Consider the following 15,851-nt stretch of genomic DNA (forward strand, 5'->3'; position numbering starts at 1 on the left):
AACATTTAACATTTAACACTCAGACTTCAGAGTCCACAGACAGAAGATCTTTGAGGCCCTCAACAAAGTGTCTTCATTTACAACTCACGCTTATGTGCATTTTTTGTACTGTGTTAAATTTTTCTTAGCTTAGCTATGAAAACTAACAATGCTGTTCAGGGCTGATCCAAACTAAAGCATTGCACCACCAAAATCTGGAAAAACTCTTAAAGTGAGCATGCTTTTATTCAAATAGGTGATGCAATGTGCAGTAAAAACAAGTTCTCACAGCCCTAAAGCAGCACTGCTTATCAACTTCAAATGATCAAAGTCAAGGTTCTTAAGTCTTTTAATTCCTTCTCCTGCTTGCTATGTAACCCGTCGCAGATCCGCCTGACAGGGGGTCGAATGCGGTTGGAGGGGAGGGTGGAGCTGCTGCTCCCTACAGGCAGTGAGCTGAGGGACTGGGGTTTAATCTGTGGGGATGGATGGACATCTCGGGAAGCCATGGTAGTGTGCAGACAGCTGGGATTGGGACATGCCAGCAGTGGCCTGAGAGTAAGATAACCACTGTAAAATATGCACAGACATGGAGCTGATGAGTAGTTGAAGTGAATGTAGCAGGTTAGGGAATTTCACAGATATAGTGTGTTCACATCTACAAATAAAAAACTCTAATGACCTTCAAAAAAAAGCTTAGTATGAAAAAAATTCCAATGCAAGAAAAGTAATGTAAATGCACTTAATGAAATGGCGGTTCCAAAATTAAAAATATAATGCAATATTTGTTGCAGTACATGTAGCCCCTAAAGGTTCATTGCGAAGAGGTTTGCGTTCCCCTGAGAAACTTTGCGTTCGCTCACAAAATGTTGGCGTTCCCCGAGAAACTTTGCGTTCGCTCACAAAATGTTTGCGTTCCCCGAGAAACTTTGCGTTCGCTCACAAAATATTGGAGTTCCCCGAGAAATTTTGCGTTCGCTCACAAAATGTTTGTGTTCCCCCAAGAAACTTTGCGTTCCCCTAAGAAACTTTGCGTTCGCTCACAAAATGTTTGTGTTCCCCCAAGAAACTTTGCGTTCCCCTAAGAAACTTTGCGTTCGCTCACAAAATGTTGGCGTTCCCCGAGAAACTTTGCGTTCGCTCACAAAATGTTGGCGTTCCCCCGAGAAACTTTGCGTTCGCTCACAAAATGTTTGCGTTCCCCGAGAAACTTTGCGTTCGCTCACAAAATATTGGCGTTCCCCGAGAAACTTTGCGTTCGCTCACAAAATGTTTGCGTTCCCCTAAGAAACTTTGCGTTCCCCTAAGAAACTTTGCGTTCGCTCACAAAATGTTGGCGTTCCCCGAGAAACTTTGCGTTCGCTCACAAAATGTTGGCGTTCCCCCGAGAAACTTTGCGTTCGCTCACAAAATGTTTGCGTTCCCCGAGAAACTTTGCGTTCGCTCACAAAATGTTTGCGTTCCCCGAGAAACTTTGCGTTCCCCTAAGAAACTTTGCGTTCGCTCACAAAATGTTGGCGTTCCCCGAGAAACTTTGCGTTCGCTCACAAAATGTTGGCGTTCCCCCGAGAAACTTTGCGTTCGCTCACAAAATGTTTGCGTTCCCCGAGAAACTTTGCGTTCGCTCACAAAATGTTTGCGTTCCCCGAGAAACTTTGCGTTCGCTCACAAAATATTGGCGTTCCCCGAGAAACTTTGCGTTCGCTCACAAAATTTTGGCGTTCCCCCGAGAAACTTTGCGTTCGCTCACAAAATGTTTGCGTTCCCCGAGAAACTTTGCGTTCGCTCACAAAATATTGGCGTTCCCCGAGAAACTTTGCGTTCGCTCACAAAATGTTTGCGTTCCCCTAAGAAACTTTGCGTTCCCCTAAGAAACTTTGCGTTCGCTCACAAAATGTTTGCGTTCCCCGAGAAACTTTGCGTTCGCTCACAAAATGTTGGCGTTCCCCGAGAAACTTTGCGTTCGCTCACAAAATGTTTGCGTTCCCCGAGAAACTTTGCGTTCGCTCACAAAATGTTGGCGTTCCCCGAGAAACTTTGCGTTCGCTCACAAAATGTTTGCGTTCCCCAAAGAAACTTTGCATTCGCTCTCAAAATGTTTGCGTTTCCCTGAGAAACATTGCGTTCGCTCTCAAAATGTTTGCGTTCTCCATAGAAACTTTGCGTTCGCTCACAAAATGTTTGCGTTCCCCAAAGAAACTTTGCATTCGCTCTCAAAATGTTTGCGTTCCCCTGAGAAACATTGCGTTCGCTCTCAAAATGTTTGCGTTCTCCATAGAAACTTTGCGTTCGCTCTAAAAATGTTTGCGTTCCCCTTAGAAACTTTGCGTTCCCCTAAGAAACTTTGCGTTTGCTCACAAAATGTTTGCGTTCCCCTGAGAAACTTAGCGTTCGTTCTCTAAATGTTTGCGTTCTCTATAGAAACTTTCCGTTCGCTCACAAAATGTTTGCGTTCTCTATAGAAACTTTGCGTTCGCTCACAAAATGTTTGCGTTCCACCGAGAAAATTTGCGAACGATTGCAAAAAGCATTAACATACTTTTTTCATTACCATGTCACTTTAGGGGCTCCGTACAGGTCTGTTCGTAATCTGTTGTCAGTGGTGACGGTATGTCGGTATGTTTTGGCAGTTCTTAACCTGCAGTGCATTAAAAATAAGTAGACCCAGACAAAATATGCACATTTTCCATGTTGATTATGTAGGAAAATCTGGAGGGGAAAAAAATATTGATGGGTGCTCTGCTGAGCTTTCTGTATGGGTGCAAATGCTGTGCAGACTTTGAATACACAACTTTGCTGAATTAGCTTAGCATCTGAACAGAAAAGGTCCCTTTTAGGATGCTTTTTATAACTAAATAGTAAAAGGAGGTGTCAGTGCGAACAGGGCATTATGCTAATACCTCTTAACCCTTCCATACATTAACTGACCAGTAAAAGGCACCACACTCTTTTGCCTCTGGGACTGATCACAATAATCCACTAAATCAAATCATTAACTAGCAGATATCGAACTTTGTAATTCAAGCATCAGCATAGCCGGCTCATACCTGGTTAGCACTTTATTTAGCCTAGTTTGCATGCTAAGCCCTTGCAGTGGGGGTCTGTCTGCAGATCCGTATGGTGGGGGGCAGGACGGATCACGAGGGTCGCGTGGAGGTTCAGGTCAAGTCCAGGTGGGGAACTATATGCAGTGACAACTGGACCACAAGAGAAGCCATGGTGGCGTGCAGACAGTTAGGCCTCAGATACTGCCTGCATGCTATCACTGTGAGTAGGCGCAATGGGACTGGCTGATCAAGCAGTGCAGCTTGATTGGTTTTGAAATCCCATATTAACATAAACATGTGAGCTATTCATGCGTTAAATATACACTTCTGTTAAGTCTGAGGTCAGTGTTTAAAAAAAAAAAAAAAAAAAAATTATAATTTTATTGAGCATTGATGCATTAAAGGGATCAAATGTTTATAAAGTTACATAATATTTGTATTTTTAATAAATGCTGTTCTTGTGAACTTTCTATTAATTAAAAGAATCCTGAAAAAAAATGCATCAAGGTTTCCTCAAAAATGTTAAGCAGCACAACTGTTTTCAATATTGATAATAATCATAAATGTTTCTTGAGGAGCAAATCATCATAGTATTATGATTTCTGAAGGATCATGTGACACATGAAGTAATGATACTGAAAATTCAGCTTAGCAATAAATTACATTTTAAAATATATTAAAATTGTTATTTTAAATTGTATTATATTAAACAATATTACTCTTTTTACTGTATTTTTGATCAAATGGTGAGCATAAGAAACAGTAAACGTTCAGTATGCTTGAAATATTCAAATTATATTTTAATAATTTATTAATTGCATTTGTTTTTCCCAACAGTATATACTGTAATTATCTCTACTTCATCCACTTTTGATTATGAATTCTTCGCAATTATAAGCAATTTATTCATAGACTGAATTGTAAACATTGTGAAATAATTAGGCAAGCAGCAACACCAACACTCAACCAATGGTTTGAGTTAGAGGCAGGACTATATGTTTGTTTGACCAATGGAAGTACTTCCCATTATTTTTGCTATTTTGTTTGAGTCAAATTCAACTCATATCTAATGCTGACATTACCATGCTTTGTATTGTGTTTCTTGTTTTATCCATTAATGTGCCATATTCATTCATCTACTGATGAGCTCTCCCCTGTGTTAAGGAAACGTGGTACTGGGACAGCAGTAATGTGACGGAGATGGTTCTGAGTGGAGTGAAGTGTAAGGGAGATGAGATGACTCTGACCGACTGTCAGCATCATCCTGTCGTCAGCTGCAAAAATCCGGGAGCGCAGTTCTCCGCTGGCGTCATTTGCTCAGACAGTGAGTAATATCAAAGACTTTATATATAGAAAGACAGTGCACTTGTATTACTATGAATGGGAGAAAGTCCAACGCACAATATGGCGGAATAAGTCCCGCCTTCTAAATAAGAGCCAATCGCCGATTGGTAAAGTCATTGCGTCACTGCAGCTGCCGTTAGAAGTTCCGGTTCCCACAGAAACAGCCGTGTTTTGAGCAAGCGGCAACCTCCCGCAGTTTCTCTTGAAGCCAATACGGAAGTGAATTAAACTGCAATTCATCGACTGGCCACTAGAGACAGGCTCCAGAAGGGAGCAGAATCTCATTGAGCCCCATGTTAAAATGCCCAACTTTACAGCAGAAGAACACATGTTTACAGTCTGGTACAAATTGTGGTTTTGGTCTCTACGGCTAATTTTGCCCTTCATGACAACTCTGAGGGGGGTGAATTTTTGTATAACTCATTCGTTTACATTGTATAAAGCCTTAAAGTTCTGCATAATTAAGGCGTGGCCACTTTGAGTGACAGGTGGATAGCCGTTTGTCTGCTGTCTGTTAGTCATCGCGTCACCTCAGCTCCACCCGCCTCTTTGCCCATTTTCTGTTATCCGGGAGTGACGCGCTGCCAAGATGGCAACGGCCAGCTCGTCCCTACTTTACGCTTCAGAACGGCTCTTCAGAATCCTACGGGTGACGATCACGGACACTACGTCCATATTTTTTTTACAGTCTATGGTTTTGAGACGTGCGCTTGCACATTAGCTTGGTCCAGCCTGAAAAATGCAGTCTTTTGTCATGGTTCGAGCAAATTAGAAACAAAATTTATAAGACAGTGATTTAGAATATGGAAATGTAATCGTAAACATGGCGAACAGTTTACAAACCTGAGACTGGAGAATGAGCATGATCATTGGGTGTCATAATACAGATGTTACCCTATTCATAGAGATAGGAGCTGCTCTTGCATGCCTAGAGGCGTTTCAAATATGCAAACCTGTAAAGAAAAGCATGTGTTTCAAAAGAAGGGTTATTCTATTGTATTTGTGTATCATTCTGGTCCCTTTCTCACACAATCCCTAGCGGCTTCGGACCTAGTGCTGAACGCTCCATTGGTGGAGCAAACCGTTTACATCGAGGACCGACCCCTGCACTTGCTGTACTGCGCAGCAGAGGAGAACTGCCTCGCCAAATCAGCTGCTCAAGCCAACTGGCCATACGGCCACCGGCGCCTGCTACGCTTCTCCTCCCAGATACACAACATCGGCAAGGCTGACTTCAGACCACGGCTCGGACGCCACTCATGGGTGTGGCACGAATGCCATAGGTAAACGCTCTTGTTGTAGCTGATTTTCAAGTCTCATACCTGGCCCACAGTCTATATGTCCTGTTTTGCATGTGGAGCATGTGTTTAAGACCCAAAAACATACGCTATGCAAGTATGCAAACTTTTATAGCTATGCAAGCTCAATTTCATCACAAAAAAAAAGAGTGCTGCAGTGATGCATTTTCAAAGTCAATTAGGGAGTTGGTTCATTCAGCTTTTTCCATCATTGGCTTTTGAATTTACAGTTAAAGCTGCACTATGTAACTTTTCCGTCCGCTAGAGGTCGCCTGTTCAAAACAAAGGTGTAGTTTGATGACGCCACGTTTGAACGCAGAATCTTGGGACATGTGGTCTTCACCTCACAGCCGGTGGGAAAGAATCGGGATTGGACTCGGGCAGAAATCATGTTCATGGATGAGATTATTAATGTTACTGTAGTCTGAAGCAGAGCAGGGCCGAGTGTTGTGGAGCTGAGCAAGGCCACTGGAGCGATTGTTAATGAGAAGTGCGGTGGGACTTTTATTATGACACAGCGCCACTTGCGGTTTTACGGTCATGAGTATGAGGTAACGCAGCTCTGTTTATCATATTAGACACATCTGAGTGTGTTGGAAATGATGTTATGGCGTGACTCGTAAAGCGTTCTCTCGGCGGCTGCTATGACACTTGTTCACACTGCAGTGAGAGTAAAGCGTTTCTGCAGAATAAAACCGGAAACCGAGGGTAACGAAGATATGACGCAATTGACAGGCGACTCTCCCACACGTCCCGGTTCATCGGTTAAAATAGCAATTTCTCACGATTTACAAATAGTTGGAAACATTTGGGATATTGTAAGTACTCAACTGAACAAAATACAGTGGGTACGCATTCAAGTATTCAGACCCTCTTAAATGTTTCACTCTGTTATAGTGCAGCCATTTGCTAAAATCATTTAAGTTTATTTATTTTTTCTCATTAATGTACACACAGCACCCCATATTGACAGAAAAACACAGAATTGTTGACATTTTTTCAGATTTATTAAAAAAGAAAAACTGAAATATCACATGGTCCTAAGTATTCAGACCCTTTGCTGTGACACTCATATATTTACCTCTGGTGCTGTCCATTTCTTCTGATCATCCTTGAGATGGTTCTACACCTTCATTTGAGTCCTGCGGTGTTTGATTATACATGATAAGGAAAGCCACACACCTGTCTATATAAGACCTTACAGCTCACAGTGCATGTCAGAGCAAATGAGAATCATGAGGTCAAAGGAACTGCCTGAAGAGCTCAGAGACAGAATTGTGGCAAGGCACAGATCTGGCCAATGTTACAAAAACATTTCTGCTGCACTTAATGTTCCTAAGAGCACAGTGGCCTCCATAATCCTTCCTGAAAGACACATGAAAGCCTGCATGGAGTCCTTCAGGTGTTTTTTAGCAAATTCCATGCGGGCTTTCATGTGTCTTGCACCGAGGAGAGGCTTCCGTCGGGCCACTCTGCCATAAAGCCCCGACTGGTGGAGGGCTGCAGTGATGGTTGACTTTAATAAAAAGTAAATGCTTTAACTAAAATCGGTCATGTAGGAGACAGGCCCGAGTGACCCCAGTGACCAAGACCCTCGGCTGTCATGGTCAGCTAGAAGAGTAAATGTATGTTTTAACATGTTATGTGCTTCTCTCAAAAACAAGGAGAGAGTACATCCCAGTGAACAGACGACGTTTCAGAATGGTTTGTTTTTTGTTGTTGTCTCATACTTTTTAGATAGTTCGTATGTAAGTTAAGTTTGTAACGTTAGGTGTTTGTCGGTATGGATGAGCATTTAACAAACTGGTTTGCAGAGCCAAACAGCGTTGTCATTTGTTTACTTCCTTGCTACAACGTACAATTAGCAATACGAACTATTACAGGAAAACACATAGACGAAAAATAAATCAACTTACAGGTTGTGGCCCGTAAACAGCTTCTGTTTTAAAAGTTGCAACTGCTCCATCTTTCAGGACAAGCCGTTGTGCGAATCCTGAACTCGCGAAGATTGTGGAAGCTTTCCTCCTTAAAATGTGCAGCACAGAGAGCATGATTTGGGTAATAATTATGAGGGACCGAGTTAAAAATACATTTTAACCATCGATCCCTAACTGGACGTGCAATCCGGATGAAAATAGCAGCGTTTCGTCGGCATTGCGGCAACAACACTCCAGCCTACCAACTCTTCTCCACAGCAATACAAAATGGCCTCACCCTCCATATGTAATATTCTCGGAGGAGGGGTTTATGTAAATATTGAGGCTGGTGATGTCACCAACCCTGGAGGAATGTCTGTAGTCCCTACCGGCCGTTTGCTGTAGTCCTTAGAAATTGATTTCTTTAAAAGCAAATATCTCCCTTTGCTTTAAACTTTGAACGTTGTAACTTTGCAGATGTTGTTTATGCTCAAACAGCAACATTACGCACTAGCTAAAGTTAGAAAAGTGAAATCGTGTTTTACCACCCCTTTAATATTTAGAAGGATAAATTTTGATTAATAACTTGATTATCAACCACTCGAAGGATATATATTGAAGCGGCAGTGGATTCTGGAATTGCAGAAAATAAGCTCTGTGACCAAAGTTTATGATTCTTGCACGTTTTGTTCATCATGATAATCTTTACAAATGAACAACTTTTGTGAATTTTTTAAAACTCTAAATAAAATCAGCTGAAGTAAAAAAGCTTAAGTAGACTATTAATGAACTACACCACGGTCGATTTCAGTGTCACCACTATCAACTCTTTCTGTTATTTAGCCACTTTTCAGCAACTGCCTTTTTCAAGAAAAGTAAAAGCTTAAAAATCACAAGGTTTACTGATGTATTTTATGTGGTAGAATAAAACATGGCAATCTCTTGAGCTTGATACAGACCTTATTTCAGGCATTTAACCAAAAACCCATTCAAACACCCGCATTGACTTCAGGACGATGGAACCGGAAGTGCCAAATTGATAACTTTGGCCTACAAATGGTAACACTCTACAATATGGTTCCATATGTTAACATTAGTTAGTTCAATAGCTAACATGAAATAAAAATTAGCAATACTTTTACAGCATTTATTCATTTTAGATCAATTAACGCTATAGAAAACATATGTTCGTTAGTTCATCATGAACTATTCTCATCATTGCCACAAGGGGCACTACAATGGTCTTTTTCTATGGTCAGTTTAGTCTTTCCGGTCGATTACTGTCATGACAACAGTTTGAAGACACTTTTGCTGATCAAGTTAATTAAACTTGGTTAAATTGTCAACATCCAATGTAATGCCTCAGACATTTAAAGATACCACCACCCCCTTGAGTACTGCCACAGTAATGCAAGAATGGTTCCCTCTGATTTTTCCACTGGCTTTTGGATCATTGCAGATAATGTGCAAGATTGCACAAGTAAACATGTTGCAACGCATTGGCCAAATTCATGTCTGCATTTGCATGACAGCATCAAGACTTGAACTTAAAGTGAATTATGCATAAATGGATTCATGTTCGCTTACGGTAATGTTGCTTGCTGAAAGTATTGGATTGGCTTGAACAGAGATCGATCAACGGTGTTTATCTTTGAAGCGTCTGGCAGCTTTGCTGTCTCTCCTTTTGCTCCATCCTGATCCAGCTGCAGCCCCAAGGACCCATATGGCTTTACTAACACAGAGCGCTAGTGGTCATGCCGGCTGATCGACATTCCAAAGGTCATAAACCGATATAAATTTCCTCCTACAAACCAGAGCAGAGGTTTTCAGACCCTGGACAACCTACAGGGTGTATGAAAGTTCAAGCTGGCAGTCTCTGCTTTAAATGAACACATGTGTGCCGACATGATCCAAGGCTTGTTATCAGTCTCTCAGCGGTTTCTGTTCGTGCGTCATGGTATAATCTTCAACAATGAGCTGGGGTAGTGCTTAAATATTAATCTTTTGCATTACAACGGTATGGTTACAATTTTTGCTCCCAATTTCTTCATATTTAAACAACTGCTGCATCTGTAAAAGTTCTTATTCTGTGCTTTCTGAAGTCTATGAATTGAAGTCTCAAAACTTTATTTTAAAAATGAGTAAAATATTCACTCCTATTGAGAACCAAATAGCCTGGTGGCAAACCAGTTACAATATTCGCATAAAAGACATATTATAATATTAAATAATATTTTCCTCCGATGCGTCACCTTCTGGCCCAAGTTCATAAAACGTGGTCAAAAACTAACATTTTTGGTCAGATGTCATGCTTGCTCCATATACTTTAGGAGGCCTGTAGAATTTGATGGTTATAAGTTATTCATGGTCTGCCATATGGCTTTCCAACGTTTGCAACAGGTTTCTAAATTACCCTGTAATTGCTATTTATATTGCCGTTATATGTACTTGATTTGGTCCAACCATAAAACGGATGGAAAATAAACTATAACAATAATTAAAATGCCAGATATACATTTATCATACTAATATTTTATTTATTGTTTATAATGGTAAAACCAGCAATGTGTCGCCCTTAAAGGGATATTCACCCCAAAAATGTAAACTTGGTCACCATTTAGTCTCGCCCTCGGCCTTCTGTGAAACAAAATGAGATATTTTGTAAATAAAACACTTTTACAATTTTTACACTTACCAAATCAAAGAATCTGATGTTTCCCCATTCAACGAGCGGCATTTCAAAGATGGCCGCAGAATGAAATGACTTGTCTTAAAGGTGCTGTATGCTGAGTTACTTGTTTCTCAGAAAAACAATGCTACAGCCAGTTGGTCTGTGCGAAACCGTTCGTTGCCAGTTTACCCAATAGTAATTCGACACCACAGGTTGCCAGTTTAAAGCTTATTGCAGCCATCGAAGTCAGCGAACAAACTGGGTCAGAGATCACAGATTCTACTCGACCTAAGAAGCCTCGGCACCCATCTAAAGATCTCTATGAATGAGAGCATATTAAAATGTGGATAAATTAACTAATCAACTTACAGTGTGTCTCCTCGCCTTCCATTGTCAATTGCTTTTCCTCAAGCTGGCAACACGCGTGAGGGTCAAGTCTGAGGAGGAGGGGGCGGGGGAACAACGATCTCCAATATTTCGAATTTTGGACTGCAGTACCACATTTCGACCACCTGCTGTCAATCCTACATACCGCACCTTTAAAGGGACTTTGACCAAATTCAGTGGGTTTAATCGATTTTTATACCAGTTCACTAAAAAGAACAGGCTCCAAAAATGATTAGTTTGATTTGAACTGCTCAAGATCTACTTTTTTAAAGAATCTACTTTTGAAATCCAAATAAAAAAATCAATAAAATCATAACAGAAATGTCATTTTTGTGTTGAAATGGCCTCTCGATGCTGTAGACTGCGAAATCTGAATTCAGTGGTGTAGAAGGGGTGTCCAACCCTGATACTGGAGAGCTACCACCCTGCAGATTTGAGCTCCAACCTGAATCAAACACACCTGAACCAGCTAATCATGGTGTTCAGGGTGCTAGATAATTACAGACAGGTGTGTTGGAGCAGGGCTGGAACTGAAATCTGCAGGACGGTAGCTCTCCAGGAGCAGGATTGGACACCCATGAATTTTTACGTAGTCAGTGAATTTTATACTCTCCACACCATGCATTTTTTCAGATGATTTATGAATAAAAGCAGCTTTGAATAGTCTCCATTAACTCTTTGTGGTGGTCTGTGTTTACACTGCAAGCTTCCTAGCAGACATCAGGTTTCCCAATGTATGTGCCTGACACAATGATGATGAGGAAACCGGTTGTGTGCTCTTGCTGAAAGGACACACACACCGCCGGGATTGGGACTGAGGCCAGTGTCTGAGAGGCTGGTGTTTACACTGCGATTTCAGTTCCCTCATACAGGCCTAAAGCACTGAATCTGCTCTCCAAGGACTTTTAAATCTTTTTTTTTTTTCGCCCATGAAAGTGACAGATTTGTAGGTTGCACTATACAGAATTCAGGATTGCTTAAAGTAAAGCTGCAGTCCGTAACTTTCGACGCTCTAGCGGTTAATAAACAGAACCGAATGCGTCTTGCGGAAGAACATTGCAGCCGGAGCTACTTCTCTCTGTTTATGTCTATGGCGAGTTATTACGCGGGGACTGTGCTCCTCCGCAGTGGACGGTCTGAAATAGTCCCAATATAAACACTTATTATAAGTGTACCATAATGATTCAGGGTAAGAAAAAAACACGGTTTGGAAAATGGATTAATGTTGTACGTTCTCATTATATAATTTTTGTAAATCTTGAACACAAAAAAAGTTACGAACAGCTGCTTTAAGGGAAACTAGTTTTGCAGCAGAAGGTAACAGACATACAGACAATACATAATACACAAACAATATATAATACACATTGCACAAATCATAGAAAAGTAATCTACCTATGAACAGTTAATTAAACCGACAGCGACTGAAACAAAAACACCTTAAATCGTTTTGTTCTTCCACCTTTAAAATAACGCCCAGAAGGCAACATTTGAAATTCTTTATATAATGGTTGATCTAAATTTCTTCAAATTGAATGCGCCTTACTTAAAACCTGCATATGATAAATGTGAATAGGCTGGGTTTGACTTAACACGTAACACCTTAACATGCAACCTATTTGTCAAAATTTCCTTTCAAAAAAGAAAACACTGATTCAATAAAATACTTTATTGAACAATAAATGCATCATCTTAGAGCATGCATTATGAGTTTGTACGCAATACATATGTACATTGATATGTGTTTTTGAATGATTTTCCATATAGCTGGCCTGGTTATATTTGAATGATATTTTTAATGTGTTTATGACCTCCAGGCACTATCATAGTATGGATATCTTCACCTATTATGACCTGCTGTCTCTAAACGGGACTAAAGTGGCAGACGGACATAAAGCGAGCTTCTGCCTGGAGGACACAGAGTGCCATGAAGGTAAGGCAGGGGTCAAAGGTCAGACGCTGTCTGCATGATGAACACCAAACGCTTCATCTTGTCTCTTAACCCATTAAAAATGTGTTACTTTATCACTGAGGTTTATTTATAATGTTAGTTTTTTGTGACAGAAATATATTAGTTTTCATAAATTAGGTTTCAGGAGGTTTTTATTTCTAACGATCAAGGAAAAGTTTATTTCAGTGCTTTAAGTGATTTGTTTCATAGTAACCGTGAACCCTTTTGGCTTTCATGCCAATGTAGTTGTTTATCCACTAGGGGTCTCTAGACTACTGGGTATTAACTATTGAAATCTGTTTATAGAAGAGTTGAAATACTAATACATTATAGTGACCAACACTTTAAATCGGCTCTGTCACTTTTTGACATCTGGTGTGTTATACATAGGCTACTTTAGATTTGAAGTTTAATATTAAAGACACTAAACCAGCCAAAGGTATTGCTGATTTACAAGGATAGTTCACCCAAAAATAAAAAATCTGTCATCATTTACTCACCCTCAAGTTGCTCCAAACCTGTATAAGTTTATTTGTTCTGCTGAAGATAGATGAATGTTTTAACCAAACAGTTGTTCACATTGATTCCATTGCATGGGGGAAAAAAATCTACAAATATCTCAAAACCCTTCTAAAATCAGCAAAACAGTCTATCCTAATCATCCTGACTAGGACAAGACGTTCACACACAATGTGTTTTTGCATTTTAGCGTGCTTTTTTTCCATTTAAACATGTGCGAGATGGGCGTTTGCGACGTGTCTGGCGTTATTTGCAACGTCTCGTGGATGAGCGCCATGTTTAGAAGTTCCAACTTCTTAAAGAGGTGATGAATTGAGAAATCAACTTTCCCTTGAGCCTTTGATATATAAAAGTTCATGGTGATATAAGAATATCCTGTAAGTTTCAGGGCTGATAACGTCCTTGTTAGTCAAAGAAAAGCTTTTATAGACACCAGGCCCAGAAAACGAGAGATCTCAGAATATGTCGACCACTGACGTCATTGAATGCAGAAGCGCCGCCTCAAGCCCCGCCCTCCCACTTGTGGAGCTAAACGGCTCGCGCTATCGAGCTATAAACATGCCGGTTCTAGCTCACGTGCGTAAGACATTGCTGTGCCTTCTATATCGGATCCGATAGGAATGGTGCAACACACTTATGTGAGTAAAACATGTTTTTTTATATGTGTTAGTATTGCATTGTTACAGATCGTTTGATATCTATTGATTTCATACCTTAGCACGCGGTCACAGGCTGGAGAAGTGGTTATTGGTTCATTCGTGATCAGACTCGGACTTGTAACGCCAGTGCTCGCAAAGCCCAAAGTCCCGGGGCTATGTGTTTTTCAGACGGGCTACCAAAACATATCACTGGCCTGCTGGCGGGCTATAGTGAAATAACATTCCTTTCTTGCACGCGCACGCGTGTGTGTGTGTTCGGTTTGCGGTTATATTCACTGATGATTGGGCAAAATGATACAGAAATAACTTTCCAATCAATCGCGGGTGGATGAGAGATGAATCATTGTGTTTGTTTGATAAAGATATTTTGCGAGTCCTGTGAGCGTTTCTCCATACGCTTTCAAAACAATTCCCACATGTACTGAGGGGAGCTGAAGCTCATTAAATATGCAAATCTTATCCAATCCTAGCCGTGGCCCTTTACTTCCAAGTCTTCAGTGCAACACGCCCATCAAAACTGAGCGTTTTTCAGAGAGCCTCAAAACCAAGGCAGAAAATAGCCTATTACTTATTCATTATGATGTTTCTGAATGTAAAAACCACGCACACGTCATAAGTTGACCTCAGACAACAGTATATATATTTTTTAAAAGCCAGTTCATGACCCCTTTAAAAATGCATGGAAATGGGAAGAAACATAAGGTCTTCGGTTTTTAAAAGTTGGACATTTTATTTAAAGCAGCACTAGGTAGGTTTTGCTCTCGAGGTCCCCCTACAGTTGGGAAACAGTATTGTCCTCTACTACTGTCGTAAACTCTTGTCATCCTTCATCAGGGGATGCATCGCACGTGCATTTGTTCACGACAACCATGATATCCCTGAACACTGCAGGAGTTCACATGCAGGTGTTCTGCTTGCGTCGCGTGTGAAATGTCTTCATCTCAGGTAACGTTACAGCATGTCATATGAATATCATTTCATGGGTTTTATTTTTTCAAACGCCAAATGATCGCGATGCTCACGTTTTATTACCCAGCGTCATTATAGTAGCCTAGTCTATTGGTTCCCATTTTACAGAATCTATATGATACTTCAATTCAATGTTTGAGTGGTAGGCAATAACCATATATCGTCAATATTATAATATCAAGCTACCATAGATGAATCTGCAAATTTGAAAAATCGATTTGCATTATAGCTTGAGGCAAGACAAATAAACAAATATCAAAGACATGTTAGGTATCCTAAAATATGATTTTGTACGTCTTATGTATTTACTAGCAAGAATGTAGCCCCTCCTCCTTCAGCTCACGCCAATGAGCAAACGCCGGCCCAATGTTGATCCTCGTCCTGCCTTTAATCCCATCACTTTCTCGTTTCCTCTTTTTGCTTTCCTCTGACAAAACCTTTGCTTTCTTATTTTTCTGTGCTGCTTCGGCCATGACTATAACATCCGGCAAACAAATGATAGTTTGGCTCGCACGTCCAAATTTAAGGAAGTGGGGGTGGTGGTGGAAGTGACGTCTATGCCGTAAAGAAGTCGAATTTTGTAGTTCTTTTTGTTCTCGGGTTACTACCCGAAACCCAAAGTTTAAAAGTACGATTAAAAATGATACAGACCCCGTCAGGCTATGGCAGACGTGTCATTCAACCTATTGTAAGTCGATGTATCATCACAAGAGTCTTGAAAATATATTATGAAGGTTGAAAAGTTACCTAGTGCTGCTTTAAAATTGAATTTGGGCTACACGTTTTCACTATGTCATATCGTGTGGCAGGGCAAAAGATGTATGTAGCATGTTTACATAGAAAAACAATAGAAACGCAATCCCGGTGGAAAGCAAAAACACGACATTTGTGGTAGTGAAATAATAATAAAAAAGCAAGGTTAAAAAAAGTTACCTTCTTTTAAACGAGTGCAGCGACCAAACACGTTCATCTAGTGCAGGGGTTTTCAAACTTTATGATGCAGAGGACCCCCAAATATGATGAACCTTTATGAGGGACCCCCTTCCTAAAATCCATCTATTTTTATGCATGAAAAAAAACCTTTAAACTGTTAAGTAGTAACTGTGACATT

General features: G+C 40.5%; 1 protein-coding gene across 2 annotated transcripts in view; it reads left to right on the forward strand.

The window, feature by feature from the left end:
- Nucleotides 1-15,851, forward strand: part of loxl3a (lysyl oxidase-like 3a) — a 44,420-nt gene that overhangs the window by 25,567 nt on the left and 3,002 nt on the right. Inside the window, exons 8-12 of one of the 2 annotated variants that reach the window (XM_079838597.1) lie at nt 367-537; nt 3,091-3,246; nt 4,191-4,350; nt 5,410-5,653; nt 12,460-12,575. In XM_079838597.1, coding sequence (XP_079694723.1) covers nt 367-537; nt 3,091-3,246; nt 4,191-4,350; nt 5,410-5,653; nt 12,460-12,575 — 847 coding nt within the window. The remainder of the gene's footprint in view (nt 1-366; nt 538-3,090; nt 3,247-4,190; nt 4,351-5,409; nt 5,654-12,459; nt 12,576-15,851) is intronic. The other variant, XM_079838596.1, reaches the window with a different exon arrangement.

This window comes from Gobio gobio, assembly GCF_949357685.1.
Source record: "Gobio gobio genome assembly, chromosome: 16".
NCBI lineage: Eukaryota > Metazoa > Chordata > Actinopteri > Cypriniformes > Gobionidae > Gobio > Gobio gobio.